The sequence below is a fragment of the Apaloderma vittatum genome, unplaced genomic scaffold, assembly GCF_000703405.1.
Source record: "Apaloderma vittatum isolate BGI_N311 unplaced genomic scaffold, ASM70340v1 scaffold9946, whole genome shotgun sequence".
Lineage (NCBI taxonomy): Eukaryota > Metazoa > Chordata > Aves > Trogoniformes > Trogonidae > Apaloderma > Apaloderma vittatum.
The window spans coordinates 430-23,340 of NW_009723353.1; the positions used below are offsets into that span (position 1 = coordinate 430).

The 22,911-nt window shown below is 41.0% G+C and overlaps 1 protein-coding gene across 1 annotated transcript in view; it reads left to right on the top strand.

Moving 5' to 3' along the window:
• The window catches only part of TBX20 (T-box 20), a 33,023-nt gene that overhangs the window by 405 nt on the left and 9,707 nt on the right, over positions 1-22,911 (top strand). Inside the window, exons 3-7 of the mRNA XM_009872084.1 lie at positions 3-91; positions 1,310-1,474; positions 6,660-6,768; positions 12,455-12,613; positions 16,370-16,446. Coding sequence (XP_009870386.1) covers positions 3-91; positions 1,310-1,474; positions 6,660-6,768; positions 12,455-12,613; positions 16,370-16,446 — 599 coding nt within the window. The remainder of the gene's footprint in view (positions 1-2; positions 92-1,309; positions 1,475-6,659; positions 6,769-12,454; positions 12,614-16,369; positions 16,447-22,911) is intronic.

The following is a 22,911-nucleotide window of genomic DNA, read 5'->3' on the forward strand; positions in this document are numbered from 1 at the left end:
TGGCCAAAATCTCCTGCAGTCTGGAGACCAAAGAGCTCTGGGACAAGTTTCACGAACTGGGTACTGAGATGATCATCACTAAATCCGGGAGGTAAGACTGGGCAGCTTCGCGTACCCTCCCCCTCGCCACGCAAATAAATGAATAAACAATACTCCACTTTTATTCATTTATTTAGGGAGAGCAGCACGGATGGGGTGAGGGGAGGAAGAGGAGGGTGAAGCCGCCCTGGTCAGCTGCTATGCGCCCGGGCCGGGGGTTTTGAAATCAACCAGGGGATCCCGGAGGATGGGTAGAAATGTTGTTTTCCCCAATAAACTGGTCTGCGGGTAAAAAATTCCCTTGTGCGGCGCGGTGATTTTGGGGGGCTGCTACAGCCAGAGGGGAAATGCGGGGCGTCGGGGAAGGAAATTCGGTCGGGGCGAAATTCAGTTCGGTTTGGTTTTTCTTTTCTCGGTTGCAAAAAATGTGCAAAAGAATCCCGGGGTTTCTCGTCACCTTAAGCCTCAGCGTTTCTTCAGTAAAGCTTTTGGGGTTTAGGTCAGTCCAACGCAGTCGGGAGGAGCCAAATATCTTGTCGGGTTTTGTAATCCCCAAAGTTGTCTGTTATTAACGTAGTTCCCTGCCGATTATATTTTTTTTTTCTCTAACTGGCGAGCTAAACAGCTGAATGTAACCACTGTGTGTTAAAAAAATAAATAACGGAAAAGTACGTTTAAAAATTTGCAATTTGAAGGTCAAGATTTTAAACTTTTTAAAGTTATTTAATTTTTGTTTGTTTTCCTCTGGTCTACGACAAAACCTTATATTTTAAACTTCCGTTTTGTCAAAATGTAAGTAAAGAAAGGAAAGTTTAGTTTCGAAAATTCCTCTCAAATATCGTGATCAGGCTTAAAAGAACATGCGTCTAAAATATATGAGAATGTTAATGGAAATAGTGTCTACAATATTTCCTTAATATTAGTATGTATCCCATAACAAAAATCTTATATACCTTAGGCACATCTATTTTCTGAAATCGTTGTGTGCTTTTTAACTAATAGGCAAAAGTACATTTATTCTTTACTATTTTTTTACCTTTTTTCTTTTTTTTTTGCTTCCAAATAATTGTTCTGATTTCAAGCTGCACTTTCTGTGCCTATTAAAGATACACAGGATTTAACTTCTATCGTGTTGAAGCAGAACCAGAAGATGCTGTAGTTTTTTTGAGGTTATTTAAATACAATTCTTAACTTTTTAGCAGCTTTTCAGCAGCTCTCATTTCTTATTTCTCCGTCCACGTGTTTATTTTCTGATACGCCTCTATTTCAGGAGAATGTTTCCTACAATCAGGGTTTCCTTCTCGGGAGTGGATCCTGAAGCCAAGTACATTGTGTTAATGGATATAGTTCCTGTGGACAATAAAAGATATAGATATGCCTACCACAGGTCTTCCTGGTTAGTGGCTGGAAAAGCTGATCCCCCGCTCCCTGCAAGGTTTGTAGATTTTACTTCTGCTCTTTTAAAAAGTTTTTTTTAATTCCTTAAAAACATCTCTCTGAGTGAGATTTTTGCATTTGTGCTCAACAAAAGTGATTGCAAAACTCTCATTAATTTCTGTGATGCAGAATCTGGCCTCAAATCTCTGCTTGAGGTTTGATTTATACTAAACGTTCCAAAGCACGCAAGATTTGGCTAAAGGCTCTTTTACATGTATATAATTTATTTTTTTAAATGAGGTTTGGCTCAATTCAGATAAGACAGCTTTAAAAAAAATGTAAAAAATAATTGATTTCTCTCTTGTGTTTACCCCCCTGGTATTTGACCTCATAATTTAAAGCAATCTAAGCACCACCAGTGAAGTCCAAGTAGAAATCTTACACTACAGTTCAGTGCTGTTTATGTTTGAAATTATATTTGTCAATAACATATCCAGCATCTGCTGCCCAGTAATTTTATTCTTGCTCTTAAAAAAAAATCCTGCTGTCTAAGAGATGACCAAGTTCTACTGCACAGAGATTTATTTACTTTTTTTGTTAAAAATCGTGGCATTTTCTGAGATGTTAGGAAAAAATCAAATTTCCCTCCCCTTGCCCTTCTATGCAGAAGCAAAATGCTGTAGAAAATTAATTTCTAAAATTGTTCTGTTAATTTAATTAACAATCGACACCTCTCACCATGGGGAAACTGAGGCTGCAGCACTAAGCTGTATGATAGGAAGACGCGCCAGTGGAGACCCACACTTCATCATGCTCAGCCCAGCACTTCAGTACGTACTTAATTCCCCAGGTCGGGTAAGACTGAAGCACATGTCGAACGGCTTTGCTGAGTCAGAGCCGGAGATATGGAAATAATGCCTCTCTGGCTTCAAAGAATCTTTGTGCGGAGGGCTCTGCGCAGGCACACAGATCTGCTTCAGGTGGCTTAGCCCAGGGTTAAGAACTTGCTTATTACAGAGACAAAAATTAGAAATGAAACACAAGAAATGGAAGCACTCTCTTTTTTTCTTTTTTTTTCCTTTATTTTTGTGTGTGAGAATATAGGGACCAAACCCTGCATGCCTTCCTTGTATAAATAGCTCAGCTGAAATCTTGCTGACTGCTCATCTCTGGAAGGCGGCTCAGGGAAGTAAACAAACAAAAAAGTGCGTGCAGAGAAGCTGTGATTAAAGACAGCAACCTAGGAGTTATGTCGGCTTTGTTTTCATGGCCAAAAACTCCTTCCTGCAATGTGGTTAACGTCTGAGGGCTTCATTTGACGTATTGTAATGGGCACTGATCAAAACCCAAAGGAAAAACGCAGATCCTGCTCCAAAGGAGTTGGCATCAAAAGAAGAAATAAGGGAAGGGCAGAAATAGGTTTAAAGCAGGGTTCTCCTGTTCTTGTTTTTCCCTTTCAAGTGCCTTTTGGGATAACTTTAAATAGATTGCTAATTCACACTCTAGCTGGCATAGACTATTTTAATTAGGAAATACAAGAAAATAAGAGATTGATCCTTGGAATCATTAGCAGTTGTCCAGCTGAGTGTTCTAGAGCTGAGGTCAAGCCTTTCTGGAATATAATATTTAGTATCATCCTACTGTGGTAAATCATTAAGATCCTGTCGGATCAGTGCCACTATGTACAAATGCACATCTGTGCTGTTTTACTTTCAGGATGCTTTCAGGCTGTTTTGCCCCTCTGTGTAAATACCAACCTTTCCTTTTCCATTTTTTAGGGTGCTTAGCCAAAAGACCTTTGATCATAGCACAGGCGCAGATAAGTTTTTCTTTGTATGAATGGTACTTACATATACATTTATGCACTTTCTCCTTCTTACGCTCCTTTGTAGTGAGAAGAAAGGACGCTAAGAGGCTCACTGTGCTGATGTTCATGTTACTAGTGTTTTTTCTGGAGTGTTAATGCATTTTTTTGAGGTAGGGAGCCTCAGTCTTGCTCAAACAGATTAAAAGTCGTTCCCCTCCCATCTTTAAACAGGTTTGGTCCTGCTTCAGTAACAGGAGCCCATAATGAAGTTATGATTTCCAGTCCTCCAAACACGTGATTTTACCCCTCTGTACTTGAGGGTGTCGGTGAGGGGTATACATGCGCTTAGAATCTGGGTGCTGGTACCAAGGTGTGAACTGCCCGTGAGCACCAATCAATCCTTGCATTTGCATGGGCACAATGGCATCAGGGAGATTATTGCCGGATTGATCCCATTAGATATGTTGCTCTTTCCATTGCAAAAAAACCCCAACAAAACAAAACCAAACCCCAAACCTTTCAATGCTAAGACGGTTGTTGGGGTGTGGTTTTTTTCCCTTTTTTTTTTGTTTTTTCCTTCTTTCAGAATTAATAAGTATTCTGTGATTCTGCTTGAAAGATTAGGCCTTCGGGGAACTTTCTATAAAAAACAGTTTTATCCCTGCCTTCCTGCTGTCAGCATTTAAGACAAGCTTACGTTGCAGTGAACACTTATATAAAAATACTTCTCAGAGAATCTTTTGTAAGTCTTCTAAAGTTATACACAGGGATAGAATTCCTATGTGATATTTTATGGTGTGCTTTTTTATTTTCTTCCGAAATTGCTAAGACTGCATGAAACATCAATTTAATAAGTTTCAGCATGTACTTTTTTTTGCTCGTTTTCTTTTTCCACCTCCTTTCTTTCACTCAAAAGTCCTTTTTTTGGTTAGTGTATTTGGTTGCAGTCACTTGTTTCATGAAGTTAGAGTTTACACACTTACAGAGAACTCTAGGTAGGAAATTTTTAAAAGGTATTATATTTTGTAACTTATTTGAGACATTAAGGTAATTAAAAGCAGCACACACAGGGCTTGTAGTACCAGACCAACTGTTAAACTAAATAGGAGAGCAGTGTCACATTCCAAAATATGGAAGAAGGAAGCAGCACCCAAACCTGTTGTATAATATGAAACATATACTGTGGAGCAAATTCACATCCAAATATGGCTCCTACAACCTTTGTGAATTGGAGTGTGCAGCCCCTGGCTTCTGGGCAGCAGAGCCTGCGTGAACCTCTGGAGGAGCATTGTGTGCAGCGCTGGAACGTGCATGTTTATTTCTCTAACCCCTTTGCTTATGCGCTCTTCTACTTTAGAGGGCTATACATTTTCAACCCTCTTGTCCAGAGGAGACAAGCTCAGGCTGTAGGAAAAGTACGCCGGTGGGTGTAGTTCACCAGGTGGAACAGAGTGTTGCAGTAAATCAGTAAAGAAAAGGTCTAATATTATGTTTCCATAGCTGATGTTCTGGTGCTCATCCTTTGGGGACATCCCTGTTATTTTCTGCTGACATCCAGGCACCTCATAGTTTGAAAGCGGTGCCAGGTATTAACTGCCTATGGTGTAAAACATTTGTGCTTGGCTTTTAGGCACATAAAGATCTTTACTTATTCCCCAGCACATATTTGAAATAGTTTGGCTTTTTGGTCCCAATTAGCCAAACCTGGCTGAGTCTGCCACTCTGTGATCACAGTAAATGTTATTAGCTATCCAGACGTTCAAAATTAGGAATCAAGCTCCAAAAATATATTAAAAAAAATCACAAGACTGGATAAAAAATTGCAGGACGTGTTTGAGACTTTTTTGTTTTAATTTAGCCTTCTCTGATTCAGCGCTCTAAAGATTGAGATTTTTCACTTTTTTTTTTTGTTTATTTTGGATTTGGTTGGTTTTTTTTTGTTTGGTTGTGTCTTTTTTTTGCAGGAAGGCAAAGTTAATTTTCATGAGAGGTAAAATTCTTTTGACATAACAGGATTCCAGGTCTTGGGGTTTCGGCTACATTATAATTTTCTGTGAGCCTTGCAGTGCAATCAGTGAAGCCAATAGCAGGCAGGATGCTTGTATGCCAGGAATATTTTATTGTGACCAGAGCCCTGGCTCAGGATCCCTCCTGTGCATGTAGCTATACCAGCCAAGCTGTGTTTCAGATCAATGTAAGGAAAACATCCTGCACATCTGAAGTGAGCTGTGCTGGTAAAACTTTAGTTTCACTGTGTCTTGGGGATTCTGCTGGCAAAAACGGAGAGTGCAGGATCAAATCTCCTTCCTCTTTGAGTAACGGAGCTGTGCTCTCTGGAGTCTTTAGCACTTGATTAGGGATCAGTGTAGTCTATCCGAGAGTTACGCCCCATCGTTTAGTGCGTTTTCCATTCTCCTCTTGCCTAACAGAAATCTAGCTCAACAACAGCAACTAACCTGCTGCCCCACCCGCCTAATGGGAGAAATCCATTTGTCTGGCCAAAGACATCACCCAAAACGAGAGTTAAGCCCTCAGCAAATGATAAACAACACCGTGACAAGCAGAACGGGTCTGGTTTGCATGAGCTGAAGGTCTAGTTCAGCCCTTAATTCACTATCACCAAAGACATTTGAGTTAAATAACTTCCAGCAAGAAGTTATTCCTATAAAATAGCCTGGCACTTGTAATTAGTCTAGTCGCAATGTATATATCGTTGTATCTGCATGTCTTCCGTGCTTCCTTTTCTTCTGCCTAATTTCCCAAGTGGCAGGTTGTTAATTACAGAGCTGCAATTAATTTTTCATGTTAGACCACTGTGCTGGACTGCAGCCTTCAACCTCTTATAAACAGACGTCACCACAGCTAATGTGTGATCGAGTGCAGGTTAAAATCATTATCACGGCTTAATGTTACATATAAAGAAAAATGCATTTTTATCTACATTCCCCCATTATCTGTCTAATGACACCATGTTTTTTCTCTCAGAGCTGTAGTCATTGTTATTTTAAGTGCTTGTTAGTACAGCTGTGGGGAAAGACACGATAAATTTTTCATTTGGGGAAAGACACAACAGGGAACGTTAGTTAATGTCTCCATTTTGGATGACTAGATAAAATAATAGATATGGTTAGAGAACAATCCAGCACTTGGACATGGGATTCTTCATTACATTCAAGTGAACAACTCATCTGCTTTACTGTTTTTCTTTAAAGGTCATGTTCCAGGTGTTCATTAATTTGGGGGAAGATTGTGTCTTGTTCAAGTAGCAGTTCTGTATTACCCTAAGCTCTCAGGAAATCCACGCCCATGAAATCACCACATACCCCCAAAGCAAGATATTTCAGGTTTTTTAATTTCATACAGAGGTGGCATCCATGTGCAAGCCAAGAGGTGAGATTTTATTTTTTTGTAATGAGCAGGCTTTTTCCCTTTTTAGGTTGTATGTGCACCCTGACTCCCCATTCACAGGAGAGCAATTGCTGAAGCAGATGGTGTCCTTTGAGAAAGTCAAACTCACCAACAACGAGCTGGATCAACATGGCCATGTGAGTACCCTAGTGGGGGAAAGGGTAAAGGAGCTGCCGTAAGGGAATCACTTGCTTGTGCCACAGGACTAAGCTCGAGGGAGAGAAATCATGATGGAGGGAGGCTGCCATGGCCCCCATGTTACACCTCTCCTGGCTTGCCCTTCATTCTGCAATGGAGGAAGGTGCTGTGTGAAGCTTAAAGACATTAGGTTTTAATCTCTGCTATTGAGGAACTGGTAACTTCAGAAATCAATTTTTTTACCTGCCATAAAGTAGAGACCAGGTCAACACAAGCATTCAAACTATGCTCCTTATGCTGTCAGATGCAGAGCATCCATCGGGGACAAGTTTAGGATGGAGTTCAGTATCAAAGCAAGGCAGAAAAGGAAGGCGGGTGAGCTTTTTGTTATGCCCTCACCTGTGCTTTCATGTAACATGGCAGTAAGCTCTGCACCAGCTAGCAAGCTCACAGACTTTTCAGTGTGGGCTTGGAAGTTCCCTCCTGTTACAGGCAACCTATTGAGGTTGGGTCCATCTTTTACTTTCAGACTCAACACAATATGGCCATGGCATCAGCATAAATTGCTGGTGTGACACCAAAACAAGGGCTGTTGAATTATAAAAATAAGTGTTCCACAGTTGCCCTTGAAATAACTATGGGCTGTCTACAAGTCAAGGTACCACAGGGTGGACTTGGACCTCTAGGATACAGGTCTTTGCTCTAACTAATGCCAGTTTGTTGTCACAAGCCCTGAGGCTGGAAGCTGGTAAATAGGACCCTGGCCATGGGCTCCTGCTGTCCTCCATCAGCAGGGACAACTCCTTTAGGTACCTGACTGTCTAATGGTAGGTGGTAAGAATCATAGAATGGTTTGAGTTGGAAGGGAATTTAAAGATCTTCTAGTTCCAACTCCCTTGCTGTGGGCAGGGACACCTCCCACCAGACCAGGTTGCTCAAAGCCCCATCCAGCCTGGCCTTGAATGCTTCCAGGGAGGGAGCATCCACAGCTTCTCTGGGCAACTTGCATCAGTGTCTCACCACCCTTACAATGAACAATTTCTTCTTAATATCTAATCTAAATCCACCCTCTTTCAATTTGAAACTGCTACCTCTTGAAGAAGCATTGTCTGTCCTGCTTCCCCTCCAAAAGTGCCTGGAGAGTGCAGGAATGGCCTGGCAGCACCTCCAAATTGCCAAGGAAAAGCTAAAAGCGTTGCCTTGGGGCTCAGTGGTTCCCCGGGGGAAGGCTGAAGGAGGACGGATTTGAAAGGGCTGTTGACTGAGAACAGAGCAGTTAAGAAGAATGAGCGTTAAGGCAGTGTTCGTAAATGAGGTGTCGGGAAGAGAGGGGTGATTTTGAACTCTGAGGTATTGTGTAGTGGTAACTAACCTGTAAAGCTGAATAACTAGGGCACACATGGTATTAGAAATCCCCCTCCAGTGTGGCATTTATTGCCTTTTCTAACTGTGTGAAACAGTGGCTGTTTGTCCAAGCTGCGTTCTGTGTAAATGCTTCTCATCCAAAAGAAAACTTTTACTCATTTCAAGACCTAGGAATTGAGCCACAGCCACAACCATTTAAAAATGTATTCTGGAAACAACAACAGCAAAAGTAATTTAAAAAAAAAAAAAAGAAAAAAAACCAAACCAAAAGAAAGCCCAGATATATGCCTTTGTGTTGTTCTTTCATAAAGATCTGTCTATGAGCATATTTTTCTTGAATCTGGTTTCCCACTGCTGTTCCCTTCCTGACTAGCAAAGAAAATTTTTTTCCTTTTTTTTTTCTCTTTTATTTCATAATCTCTAGAAGGGCAAAGCTGAAGATTTGTGGGCGCTATCACTGAGTGATGATAGAGCAGTATACGTGCACCTTTAAAAAGAAGCATTTTTCATCATAACAGGGGCCATGTGTGCCTCTAATAAAGGGCTTGCAGCAGTATATTGCAAACTAGTTAGAAGCGGTGCGGTTCCCAGAAGCCCAGATGAGTATAAAGAAAAAGTAGATCTCAGAAGCTGTCGGGAAGAGAGACATGTGACAGAACAAAAAGACATAATCATCTCAAATACAGGCAGTGGGAGAAAATTAGAGTTTGAGATGCATCCTTCCGATTAGCTCTGGAAGAAGCAAAAGAGGTGGATCCTGTTCTTTAAGTGAAGACTTTGGACAGCTGAAGTCTATGGAAAGTTTTGCGTGTTTGAGGAAGAATAAGCTTGATCCCATGTTGGGATTTGTATGGCAGGTGTTACGCCTTCTCAGAGTGCTCCCTTTTTAATATTTTGTGAGTGTTTTGTGTTCCAAATTAGAGTGTTAGGTTTTGTATGCTGCTATGTAAATACCATCATTGGATGCTCGGTAGAATTAAGGAAGAAATTAATTCTCTGGAGCTTTTAATGGAGGCCTCGCTGTCCTATGGCCGATGGCATTTCTGAGCTCCTGTATACTAAGAAGGGGAGGACTGAAATGCCTCCTGAAACCTCTCCCTTCAGTTTGAAAGAATTCTTCTTACCTTAATTATGTTTGATAAGGTGTGTCGTTCCTGAGGAAGTTTTAATGACCTAGAAGATGCCTTCAAATACCAGTTACAGGTAGAGAAGCTGGATCCGACCTGATTCCAGTTTATTCTAGCTGTTTGCTTTCTCCACCCTCCAGACTACAGTTGTGGCTGTTGAAGGTAATTGTGGTGGTTTATTTGTAGGGTGGTTCATTTCCTAAAAAGGAGTCTGGAGACAAGAGGGGCATTTGTTTGTTCTAGCTTTTGTTTGTTTTCTCTTATTCTGAGACTTTTTGAGTTGGCAAGCATCTCTGCTTGTATGTCTTCAGCAACATAACCCCATAGCTGTGTACGTATTCTGCCCGATGCTTGGGCAGAATCTGTGTGCATGACATACAGCTTGCTCCATGGAAACACGTTCAGATATCCTTACCAGAGGAAGGAAATGGCTCCTGCCTCCAGACTTTTGTAGTTGAGCAAGTATTTCCCATTTTTCTGGTTGTGGAACATTATTGAACGTGATTGATCTTTAAATTTATTTTTCCAGATTTCTCATGACGTTCTTCACATAGATGGCTTTTTTTTAGGTCTTTAGGTTGCATGTAGTTCGGGTGGCATCATTTCTGGTTTATGATGAAGTCAACCATGAGTATATACGTTATTGTAATTGTTTTCCTGGCATTTATAACAGCAAAACTCAAACACGTGAATGCTTGCAAAAGCAAACACAAAGGTGTGAACATGGACAACAAGTAGCTGTGAAAGCAGAGTGGTTCAGAATAGCCATGAGGAGCTACACCCAGGGTTTGCTCTTTTCCTTTAAGTCAACTTGGCGGAAGTTAGGAACCTCCACACTATTAGAAAACAAACTGTCTCTTCAGTAAATATGAAGCTGCATTCACAGCACAGTTCCTGAACTCAGAGCTGCCTCAGGGCTTTTGCAGCTGGCATCCAGATTGCCTCTGGTGACCGGTCTGCTGGTGGGTGCCAGATGCCTTCAAACCTGCCTGACCTAACAGCACGCAGGATCCTGTAAGGACGGATTCTGATCACCACCCCTGCTGCAGGCTCTCAGCACCAACTCAGATGGGATGGCTGGGGGCCCGTTACCACACCATACTGCCTGTAAAACTGTGCGGGGGGGCTGCCATAAGCATACATCTACCTGAGGTTTCTCTCGGGGTCCACTAGCATGAGCATCACATGGGACATTGAGGATTCTCTGATAGCTACACCACAGGCTTTGAGACCACCCTTGGAGGCCACAGATGAACCCTGTGTATCTAACTCTGTTTTGATGGTCCTAACATAGGATGTTGCATCAATATTAAGGGGTATCTGTGCAGCATCCTGCTGACTTTAATATCAGTGAGTATGGCAACATCGTCAGCCTGTGCGGGGATGCAGATGGAGTACCACATACACAGACCCTCACAAAGTGGAAATAGTGACCTTAACCTTGGCCACGGGTCTTTTGTGACCTCCTGGCTATGACTCAGTCCTTATTTTGTACCTGAATGACCAGACTTGCCTCTGGTGGGAATGTGCAGGGTAGCACATCGTGGCAGGGGATGTTATCCAGGTGGGCTTTTGGTTTTGGAAAATTTTCATAAAGGATGATGTGGTCTTGAGAAATGGAGTTTCTTTATCACAGTTTGCATTCACAGAGGAGCGAAAGGAAAGGACACATGTGGGAGCAGCTCTGTCACAGCTTTTTCCTCCTTCCACTCGGCTGCTGTTCAGATGTAATGTCTCAGTGTGGATATTGCCGCTGTGAAAGGCAATGGGAAGCTCTGTGGGCCAATAGAGAGATTGTAAGCTCATTGCCATCCATTCATCATCCTTTAACATGTCTTTTCTGGCTGCTTAGAGCAGCACAGGTGACTAGGATGGTAAAACAAAATATTACAAAGAGTGGGAAAAGTACTAAGGCAAGGTCAATGGCTGTTGTGTGTGTGCATATATAAAATGATGAAAGGATTTGAGAAAGGACCTGAGCAGGTAAAAGTAGACATGTAACGCCTTAAGGATGATGATTCCCCATCACTGTAATGACTTTCTTTTTGTAATGCACCCCCTTCTTAATGTTACAGCGCAAGATTTGGCAATATTTAGTCCTGAAGGAGCAGTGAAAAAAATGCCGATGGAAATTTGAGCCATGACAAAGCTTGTCTCAAAGCTCTCCACTCCAATGTAATATGCAAACTTTCTCATTGACTGAGTTAGCATGAAAGACCGCACCACTTCTGCTGTGTTTCAGCTGCAGTTAACGCTTCCTGAGGAATGCATGTTAGCTATTCCAGATGTACGGTGTTGACTGTAATGGCATTATGGCTCCTGCAAAATAGAACCACCCACACCACTGCCAATTCTGTCTTGTGACTGTGATTATATCCAAAACAAGGGCTGGTGTGAGCTGAGCTCTGTATTTAATTCTTATATTGTAATAGTGTGGTTAGAGACAGCTAAACAAGCCTGGTGACTGAAGCAAGTGGGACTGCCAGTGTGACTCCAGTGAATGTTGAAATGGGTTAGTTGGTACATTAGGTTTAGAATTATTTTGGCAAAACCTAGTCAATTTGGGGTTCTGTACTGCTTTTGCTCTCATTCATTTGTGAAGAGCATCCATGAAGTCGTTTGCTTTCAATTTTTGCCACAGTAAAAGGATTTGGGGAGCATTATTTTTGGTCATCCGGTTTGTGCTGGTGGTGGTGTTGTGGGGTTTTTTTTCCTGTTTTGTTGTTGTTTTTGTTTCGTTTTGCTTTGCTTTGTTTTTGAGGGATTCCTGGCTGTTTTCATTCTGCACCTGCACATTTTCGCATATATAGATTCTTGGTCATAAGCTTTCAAGAGTTACATATCTACACTTGCAGCTGACACCTGCAAACAATGGCAATAACAAATCTTGTATGTAAAACAGCTCACCTGTAGGAACAGGTATTTATGCTTCAAAAACCTGTGTACTCACCAGTGGCATAGGAGTGAGAGGAAACTAGCTCCTGGGATGTCTGCCTTTCCACCTTCATTTTCTGGAACTGCCCAAAGGAGCTGGAGAGTTTGCTTTGAAAATCAGTCCCCAGCTAGTTCAGATTTCAGATGTTTCCCCTGCGGTGTTAATTAGATCTAATTTTTTTCCCCCCAAGTTTTTATAGCCTTTGAGGGTCTTGTTAATCCTCCTCTCAGGACAGTGCCTTGTCACTCTTTCTTGTAGATCATTTTGAACTCCATGCACAAGTACCAGCCAAGGGTCCACATTATTAAGAAGAAGGATCACACGGCTTCCTTGCTAAATCTGAAATCAGAAGAATTCAGGACATTCATCTTTCCAGAGACAGTTTTTACTGCTGTTACTGCCTACCAGAACCAATTGGTGAGTACAGTTGCTAATTTCCACAGATATAACTAAATCCCACCCTGCTGAAAACTCCCTTTTCCTCAGTTGAAACTAGGAAAGGTTTTTGATAATTAACCTAACTTTCCATGCCAATGTTTTCAGTGTGGGTGCCCAATCTAATTCATATTCAGGAGTAATTCTTATGTATGTGGGTAGAACTACTATCTTCAAAGAGCCACAAGGGTTATTCATGGGAGTAAAGGTGATGTGAAAGAGGCTTTCATTTGTCTTCCCTTCTGTCTGTACAAAGCTGCTTGCATATTATCATTTAGTCTTTTTCTCATTATGGCTTATTAAGGAACTGTTCTTATTTGCAGTGATCTTTCATGCCATGAGCTATTAGCTGAAAGATATTTTGTTTTGCACATGATGATTTCATGGGCTTAAAAAGTTTTCTAATTAAGCTGTAAGGCTCAAACGTAAAGGGAATCACTGGGAGATATGCTTTTCAGAGGCTGCCCAGATCACATCCAGATGTTTGAAATTTAATTTGCATGCCATTGAATAATATATACAAAATGGAGGAGATCATAATAATGGGTTGCTAATGAGAAATTTTAGGAAGTATATAAACAATCGGAGAGCAGAAGCTCTGCCTGACAGTGAATAGGGCTGTAATATTTAAGTCAGTGGAAGTGTGTTGCTGGCTTCAGTGCAATTTAGGACATGCTTTAAGGCCTTAATGACCATGGCACTTAAAAAAAAAAAAAAAAAAAAAAAAAGAAACCAAAACTAAACCAACTCTTTCCTTCTCTAATTCCCCCAAGGTAAGAAAAACAGAAATACTGTTCAAACGTGTGAGTAGGCAGTATCACAGAGTCATCGTACCTGCTGCATTAAAGAAGTCTGTGTTTCTTAATATGAAGCAGAAGTAATTAATTTCTAAATGCTATAAATAAAATGAAACTACTGCATTGGGGCCCAAAGAAGCTCTGAAGATAATAGCAGTAGTATTAAGTTTTTTTTAACAACAGTTCGCACGTCCTGCTTTGCGGTTTTAATATCAGAATGTATTGACTTTGAACTTGGGGTTGTATCTGAATGCTGCAGAAAATGTGTTCAGTGCTTGGCAATCTCAAGATCATAATATTTGGACAGGCAGTTAAACTTTTTCATGTAACTTTCTGTAGAAATGAGTGAAATAACAACAGGCACAAAACCAGCTAAACGTGGAATTTATTTCTGTAGGATGGATTTGTGTTTACTGATGATATTTACACCAGAGATACTTCTAAACTAACCTTCCCAAAGCACATACGTTGAGTCCTGGAAAATTTCTCAATGGAACATCTCTGGAACCCCTAGAGCTTGATGCTGTCATTTTATTTATGACTAATGAAAATGGAGCCTTTTTTCATTTTTGCCATTTCTTTCAGAACTGTTTTAAGGAGGGATTGATTACATTTCTGGAGGTTATTAGATAAAAGCTAAATACATTACACTTTCAACAAACTATCTCATAATTTAAGATTTAAAGGGCATGCATTTATTTAAACAGTCAAACCACTGCCACAGAGTTGAATTGTAGGTCAGATCTCATTTTAAAATGCTTTCTAGCAGATGTTCTCTGATTGTTTGTGAGACAGTCTCGCAGGAAAAATATGGCTGTAAATGACTGTGAATCTCATCTGGCTTTGGTGGATACAAAAAGTTTCTCTTGTGATGTCATACCACATCTTTAATATTAGCAAAATGGAAGTTAGATTGGTGAAAATACGCTCAAGAGATGAATAGACGTCCTTATTATTCTGCAGCGCAGTTGGCTCGGTGTTCTGGCGATCTAAGTCAATGGAACTAGTTAGAGCTTGTCTTTTTTTCAAGGTAGTTTTCCGCTTGCTGCCATAAAAATGTTCACTGTACGTGAGGCAGTAACCTGCTACTCTTTGAAACATCACCGTGTGTCAAGGGCTCATGGATAAGTTGGGAGTAGAATGAGCCTGTAACAAACTTGCTAAGCTGTTGCAAGGTCCTGGGACAAAGTTCATGTTAAGGGTACCTTCTGCCAGTTGGACATACATGATGAGACAGCCCAGAACCACCAGCCAGCCCCGAGGCCTCAAGTTCTTTGACAAGCCCATTGGAACAACTGGTGAGCTGCAGCTTCTCCTATATAGTGTCTTGAAGCAAGGACTGTCCCCAGAGAGCTTGCCCCTGTATGGACCCAGGCAGGGGTGCAGTGAGTTTCCCAGGGCAGCAGAGCCAGGTGGATGGCAGCCACTCAGCACTCAGCAATTAAAATAATTAATTAAATATAAAGGTTTTATCTTTGTAAGCCTGTCCCTCCCTCTCTGTGTTTCCCCTCCCAGAAGACCTCTTCCTCAGAACAAAAAGTTGGGTTTCGTTGTCCTCTTTTTTCTTTTCTTTTATTTAAAAAAAAAAATGGAGGAGAAGCCACTCCTTTTGATGAAATACCTTTGTTTGATGAGAGCATTTGATTGTTTGAGGATTTGGAAGAGATCCCTCTTCTTTGTGAGTCTTGAGGGCCAGCTGTTAAAAATGACGTTGTGGCCTCTCTGATACAATTGTTTTTTGAAGAAAGCCAGGCTGACGTAGCTGCTCAGGATGAAATGCCAAGATCTGTTGATTTTCACGGGCTTCAGCTGGAGCTGGTGGCATTCACTGCCTTACAGTACAAGTCCCATGTTATCCTTCATCAAGCTGCCAGTTACAGTTTTATTTTTAATTCTTGGAAGAGGTATGACTGGAAAAATCTGAATACCAGGATGATGTCCCAGATTTCATTCACCAAATCTCATTTGGCTGGGCAGCTAGAAAAATCCACAAGGGTAATGGTGTTTTTTTCCTGCTCCCGGAAACCCACTGCCTGTGCCTCAAAAGTTTCACTGAAAGGTTAAGGGGAGCACTGATGCTTTGGGGCAGAGGGACTCATGGTTGGTGGGTTACTCTGGCAGAAAAGGCTGACAGGATGTACTGGGCAGGTTTGTAGCTGCATTCAAAGAAGGGAGGAGAGTTTTTTACAAGATCTCTGGTTTTCCAGGACTGTGATAGTTTTCATGGAATCATATAATGGTTTGGGTTGGAAAAGACCTTAAAGATCATCTCATTGCAACCCCCCCCCTTCCATAGGCAGGGACACTTTCCACTAGACCAACTTGCCTAAAGCCTCAGTTTTAATGGTGTTTTCTTTAGCCCAGGCTCTGTCACTTTAAATCTGAGTTGTCTCCACCTTTTTCTGCCCTCCTTCCCTTCCTCTGCATCTTTCCATTCAAAAACAGTTAAATTGCCCTATATGATGGCTGGTAGGTCTGTCTAAGAACATTTGCATACCAGAAAAAAAAAAAAAAGAGTGGAACTGAAGTGAAGCAACATCTTCAGGTCTGCAGGCAGTGTCTCCTAGTTTCGACATCATATTAGTTGATGTATGGCTCCACTAGTGAGGCTCAGATGTCAGCAAGGTGATGCCCATGGAAAAGACAACCTGGTTCGTGCTGTTAAATATTTGGAAGCAGCAATGCTGTACATGGGTGGGTTCCTTCTGCCCTGGGTAACACGAAGGCTGAGCCCACTGTGTCCTTTGGTCTTTCCATTGCCATAACATGCCCTGGTTTGCCTTGCCAGCTTTGCAGCATCTCAGGGATAGCACGTGTGCACACACAAAGAACAGGATAAAATTAGCGTTGAAATCAGGAGGATGGATTGATTAACACTTTGTACGCTGCAATACCTTAACACTATATTCATGTTGCATTGCTTTTTCTCCTGTATTTCCAGATAACCAAGTTGAAAATTGACAGCAACCCTTTTGCTAAAGGATTCCGGGACTCTTCCAGACTCACTGATATCGAGAGGTAATGGGGACTTTCTGTTTACTTTCCATGCAGATAAGATAAAGAGAAGAGAGAGTTTGTAGGAAAAGCATCCTTTCAACTCCTGAGAAGCTGTGCATTTTAATGTTATCTTGTTGCATACAGTAAGCCTCCTCCCCCTCCTTTAAAAATACTTAGAAACTTTATGAAGAAAGAGCTGTCTTGAGTTTTGACATCTGTTCCAGTCGGGGCTGATATATTCATCTTCCTGAGGGGACTTCTTGAAGCAGGGAGAGGGTCAGTTTTACAACTTCAGAATGGAAAGCTTTTTTTCTTATCATGCCATTTAATCCTACTGAGGCCTGTGAACTGGGTCAGTAGGAAACAAGGGCACTGGTCCTGTGAAAAATATCTTTATAGCTCCCCACTGCTCCATACAGTGGAAAAGAGAGAGGGGAGCTTCCCAAAATACACTTTGGCAGTTTCAGACACCGAAGTCAGCAATTATTGCCATCAGGATGAATACCATAACTCCCGCTCTGATGACAAAGATGCCATTTTCGTTTCACCAAAATTGTACTGCAGGCTGCATCAGGGGAAATCTTTATGTGGAAACTGTTGAGTTTTTTGTGCGTAGATCTCATTATAAGCAACTGCTGCCATAGGAAGAGAGGCAGTAGGAAATAAAATTCAGTCTCTTTGTAGCTCATTGTTATGATATCATGTGGAATAGTTTGGCAAATGAAGCAAATTAGGCTGTCTCTGTCCTTTAGGCTGGAAGAGAACTCAGTGGAGATGGGTATAGCACATCCAAATTTTCCTGTGAGCACACAATCATGAAAGAAAGCTTGGAGAGGCCCAAACCCTCCAGGCTTTTTTGTGGTGATATCCAGATGTATCTGCAAATCATCTTTCATGGGTGCATATAGGGAACAAACTGCTCAATGAAGTCATATCCATACAGCTAGAAAAAGTCTTTAAGAGCATTTCAAAAGTATATCAATTTAAGCAGGTTCACAGATGGGAAATAGAAGTACATTTTATACCTTAGGGGATGGATCCTTAGTGATCTGCTGAGTAGTTGGATAAGAGAAGAGTAGTTTGGGGAAAGCAAGCCTGTAGATTGCAACACACACTTGCAAAGTTGCCAAAAAATTGCTTCCTAAGTGAAAGCCTTAGTTGAAAATGGGAAAAAACCCCCAAACAACAAAGAAGATTTAATTAAAATAGCACAGCCTGTTACGTTGACAGAATACTAAGGTAAACAATAGACAAAGCTCATGTTTGTGTGAAATAAATAGCCAAGAAAGGACCTGTAGGAAGAGAAGAGACTTTGATTTTTCACATTTCAGTTTCCTTGTTTTACAGACAGGCAACATCTAATGACAATAGGTTTGCAAGGACTGAGAGAGTCCAGATAGATAAGCTGGGAGAAAAACTTAGATGCAGACGAACCGACTATCGTGGCGCTGGATAGGAAGGGAATTTTTCCAGAGGACATCTTAATATAACAGCACATGGCATAGAGTCAGAAATGCTGAGCACAAACTGCAGTGCCCTTTTGTCTATTGATAAGCTTAAGAATAGAGCCTGAGACAGGCAGCCTGGCCCAGGCACAAATATTGCCATGAAAGATAAGGTAGCCAGATGTGAAACCTATAATAAACAGGAGAAACAGAACATGAACAGTATTGAAATGGCATTAAAACTCTGTATTTCAGAGCCCAGGTTTGGGTAAGGTCTTATTTTTGGCTTGAATTGGAAAACTTGGCCCTGATTAGGCAACAATGGAATTTCAAAAACCAAAACCTGCTGCATGACATATCCAGCAATGAGACAGTAAGAGTGTAACACACAAGAAGGCCGGTGTCAGACTGTGAATTTAAGAATTTCCTAAGTTATCTGATATGGTCCAGAAATACCAAGGGTCTTACTCACTTCCAGAATGAAAATATTTGGGTGGATCATAGAATGGTTTGAGTTAAAGGGACCTTAAAGATCATCTAGTTCCAACCCCCCTGCCATGGGCAGGGACACATTCCACCAGATTGTGTTGCTCAAACTCCTATCAAACCTCACTTTGAACAATTCCAGGGATGAGGGATCTGCAACTGTCTAGGCAACCTGTTCCAGTGTCTCACCACCATCATAATAAATAACTTCTTCCTTATGTGTAATCTAAATTGACTGTGCTCTTATTTGAAACCATGGCCCCTTGTCCTATCACTGCATGCCCTTGTAAAAAGCCCCTCTCCAGCTTTCTTGTGACCCACCTTAAAGTATTGGGAGGCTGCTATAAGGTCTCCCCGAGCCTTCTCTTCCCCAGGCTGAATAGCCCCAGCTCTCTCAGCCTGTCCTTGTAGAAGAGGTGCTTCAGCCCTCTAATCATCTTTGCGTCCTCCTCTGGGCCCACACCAGCACATCCATGTCTTTCTTGTGTTGGGGACTCCAGAGCTGGATGCCCAGATGAGAATATCATAAGTACCCCCAACTCTATAGATTCCATCTTAGTGACAGCAAAAATTGCTTAAAGAAATCTGATACAAAGCAAAAGAATTAGCAAAATGAGATAGGACAACAGGAAGAATTTCTTACATGATGCCCATCATGATATGTAGAACGAGACGAAGGTGATACACTAACAGCATGATTCTTACTTGCTGCAGTTGAAAGCGTAGTTATTTCTATAGAATCACTGTCTGAGAAAAATATTTATTGGCCTGGGAAAAGACTATGCAGGCCAAAGGCATGTTTGGACAGCTCTTGAAAAATTGGATAGTTAACCAGAAGCTGTGAAAATACCTTCCATACACCAGCTGGCAGTGCTGCATGGTGATCCTCATGGTCTCCTGTAAAGCATCCCGTGATGTTGGGGCTGAGAGAGCACTCATTAATCGCGAGTTCCAGCTTTTCCAACTGACCTAAGTTGTGTGAAAGTGTACAGAGCTTTGTATTTCATTTCCAGGTATTTAAGCCTGCTTTTTCCTAAACAGCCTTTGGGGAGGGAAACAAATCAGATCAATTGATCTTTAGAGACCTAAAGAAATTACATTAGTCTGGAGTCAGTTACCGCACTAAACCATCCAGTAATTGGATTGCTCCTTGTAACTGATTGAAAACAGCCTCTATCTGTAACAATATAGGGAGCTTTTCTTTATAGTAGATCTGAGAGAAAAACACATCTTTTTATGACATGATGACAGAAATTGCACTTTTTTTAACCTAATTGAATATGATTTTATAAATATGTGACTTTAACGATTTCAGGCTTCCCATTCTAGATTTACGATCCTTATGTAGGAAATTCAAGCTTCAAATGCCTTTAGGATTAAATCTGTTTGCATTAGATGTGTTGGAGTTAGAATAATCTATGTAAAGGTAGTGAAATTTGCAAAATGTCAGAGGAGGCAGGCAACAGCAAAGCTACTGAAATTCCTGTATTTTGTTTTGTTACTCTCTAAATACATTACATCCACTTCCTTGTACTCTGAGCTATATATTAAAAGCTCTTAACCATTGAAATAAATCTTTGGTGAGTTTGGTAGACACCAAATTTTCAGTAGAGCATGACGTTCCTTACACAATCAACTCTTTCCATACATTACTTGTAATCTATTTATGGCAAGAAAACAGACTTTACTACTGTGATTTAGATAAGTTTCTGATTCATCTTTTGATCTTTTTACATGGTATTTACATTTAAACTATTACAAGAAGGCTTCCACAGTGGTTGTCACTAGAAAAATTGAACATATAGCAGCAATTGCCAGAATGTGGAGCTTAACATACTGTGGTGTTGACTATGGGATGCCAAATGCAATAAAGTGGATGAGCGTGATCTTTTTTAACGGTAACCTTTGCAAAAAAGACTAATGCAGGTTTTATAATGAGCAATTTGCTCTAGAGACAGACTTTAAGAGAATGCCTTTATGCTTCTGCTTAAGAGAAACCCACCAAAGTCATAAAGGATTCAAAATCAGTACACAACAGATTTATTTTTTTTTCTACTGAGCTCGATTTTATCTTTTGAGTTGCTTTGAAGAATTAGCCTTTTAAACAGATAAATAAAAAAATCATCGCAATTAAATACCATGCAAACAATCCAGTGAAAAAAGTGATCATTTCAAGAGTGTGAGTCAACAGAATTACTGAATCATGAAATAATGACCAAATAAGAACGGACAGATCATAATCGTGATCATGTTTGTCTGTTTGATCCAGTATGTGATAGGCAAGTTCAGGATGCGGACTCGTAGCTATTAAAGACAGCAAAGTGAGTATACCCATCTGCACAAGTCCAATAATCTACTTCTGGGAGGTGAATACGTACTTCTGAAGGCAATATGGAAAAGTATGGCCCAAGAAATTTTTTAGCAGAAAAATGAAGGACTAGGGGGTGGGAGAAGCAAGAGGACTGCATCCCAGCATCCAAGCTGGATTTGCATGAGAATCAGATTCTGAATTTTTCCCTGAGGAACTTTATGTCTTTGATGTGGAAATACATTATGCTGGCTTCCAAGGCTGGAAGTGAAGTGGATGATAATGCCCGGATGTAGGCACTGCCCTCTTGAAGTAGCAGTCAAAGCCATGTGCTTAATGATGTGCTCTTTGCATCAGTCCTCTCTTCCACCCCTTCCATGCTCACTTCACAGAGCTGCCTTCCTCCTCATTTCCCTTGCTTACTGCTGGTCTAAAACAATTTTTCCCAACTATTGAAAACCCCTGTACCAGCAGTCAGAATTATATACCCTCTACAACCTACTCCCATGCTCATGGTTAAGTAGGGCTTTGTCATAGTTGTCCCACAACTCAAACTCATCAGCTTATCTTTTATGTTCGGCTTGTTTTCAGTCTGCATGTGTCAGCAACCAGCCATGGGAGATCATCTCTGATGTTCAGATTGGAAAAAGTGAAGCCCTAGATTTAGGGAGAAGCCACTCTAGACATGCTGAGGTTACTCCAGCCTCCAGCGGCTGCTCCAGAGAGGTAGCTGCATTCTCTGTATTTTCTGCATCATCCCTTCCAGACCACTGCAGATCGTGTGGATATCTTAGGACATTTAGAAAGCACTACCTGCTTGAATATAGACTTCCAAAGCACTCCCTTTAGACCTAGTTCTTCCAACTCTGTTCATCAGGAAACTGTTCTCCAGCAAAAAGTCCTCCATGCCAGCCAAAAATTCTTCATTTCCCGAGCTCTGAAGTACTCATACCCTGGTTCATTTTCCACATAGATATTTTGGTATCTATCTTTTCACTTGTGCAAGACAGTATAAAAATGTTCTATTTTGTTAGTGTTTTCCACTCACCTCATGCAGGTGTAGTGTATGAAAGAGAGGGGATAACATCAGATCAGACCCACAGTTTCTACCCTAGAGGAGGTTTTCCAGACACTTCCCCCAGTCCCAGTTTCACAGCACCTCTATCCTCACCTCTCATCCTCTGCCTGGCAGTCAGAAAGAAATGGTTGTAGTCACTGTGGGAAGTAGAGCTCTGAGGGTTTGGCTCTGTTAGATTTAACAGTGTCACTATATTTGGTGAAAAAAGATACAGAGAAAGAGCTTTGACATGCAAGTATGTGCTTTTTTCCAAGTCAGAGAAATCCAATTTTATCTTTTTTTTTTATCCCCTAAAAGATACCTGTTTTTCTCATTTCTATTTGCAGTTGAGAGAACTGAGGTGGATATATTTAATAATGTCATGCTCCTTCTTCATTAAGTGTCATTATTTGTCCCATGTTATGGATTTAGCCAGGCTATGTCATCTCCATGCGTATTACAGCTTATCCAAAAGTGCCATCATGTTTATTGCAAGGGTGCCAGTAAACACCGCTCTGAAGATACGCTTGTTCTTTCCCCTGCAATCATCAGAATCTGTATTTTGCATAATTTAATTCTCATTTTCCTTCTTTCTTGAAATTGTACGTATTCTTGCAGTATTGCACCCATCCAACACTCTGTGCGAAAGAATTTGGTGGCTCTATATTAGCTTTTGGGCCAAATTAAACTTCAGCCCAGGTGAGGCAAGGTAGTCTGATGGGCTCTGGTTCTTCTCTAGTTGGAACTGCGTCAGGTTTAGTCTAAGCAGTGGAACAGAGCTACTTCCATTTTTGTGGAGGATTTGGCCTGTACCATGTCAGAGCTGAATTAGGTTCCTATGTAGCAAATTAATATGTCTATATGTTTCTACATGTGTAAAATAGCAACAAAAAAGCCACAGGAACACAAAGGCTGAGTGATATCTGAACAGTGGTTCTAATAGTGTGATTTATTCACTCTTAGTTACTGCTATGGGAATGTGTTTGTTCCTCCTGCTGCGTTTTTTTGTTGTTGTTGTTTGGAGGGTTTTTTGTTTGTTTGTTTTGGGGGTTTTTTACAGACTTGTTTCAGCACTTGCATCTTGGACAAATTAGTCATCTTTTCCCTTAAAAAAAAAAGTTCTACTACAGTGCAACTTCCGACAAGTTTATTTTTGTGCCTTCTCAGCCCATTTATTCCATCTGTCTTCA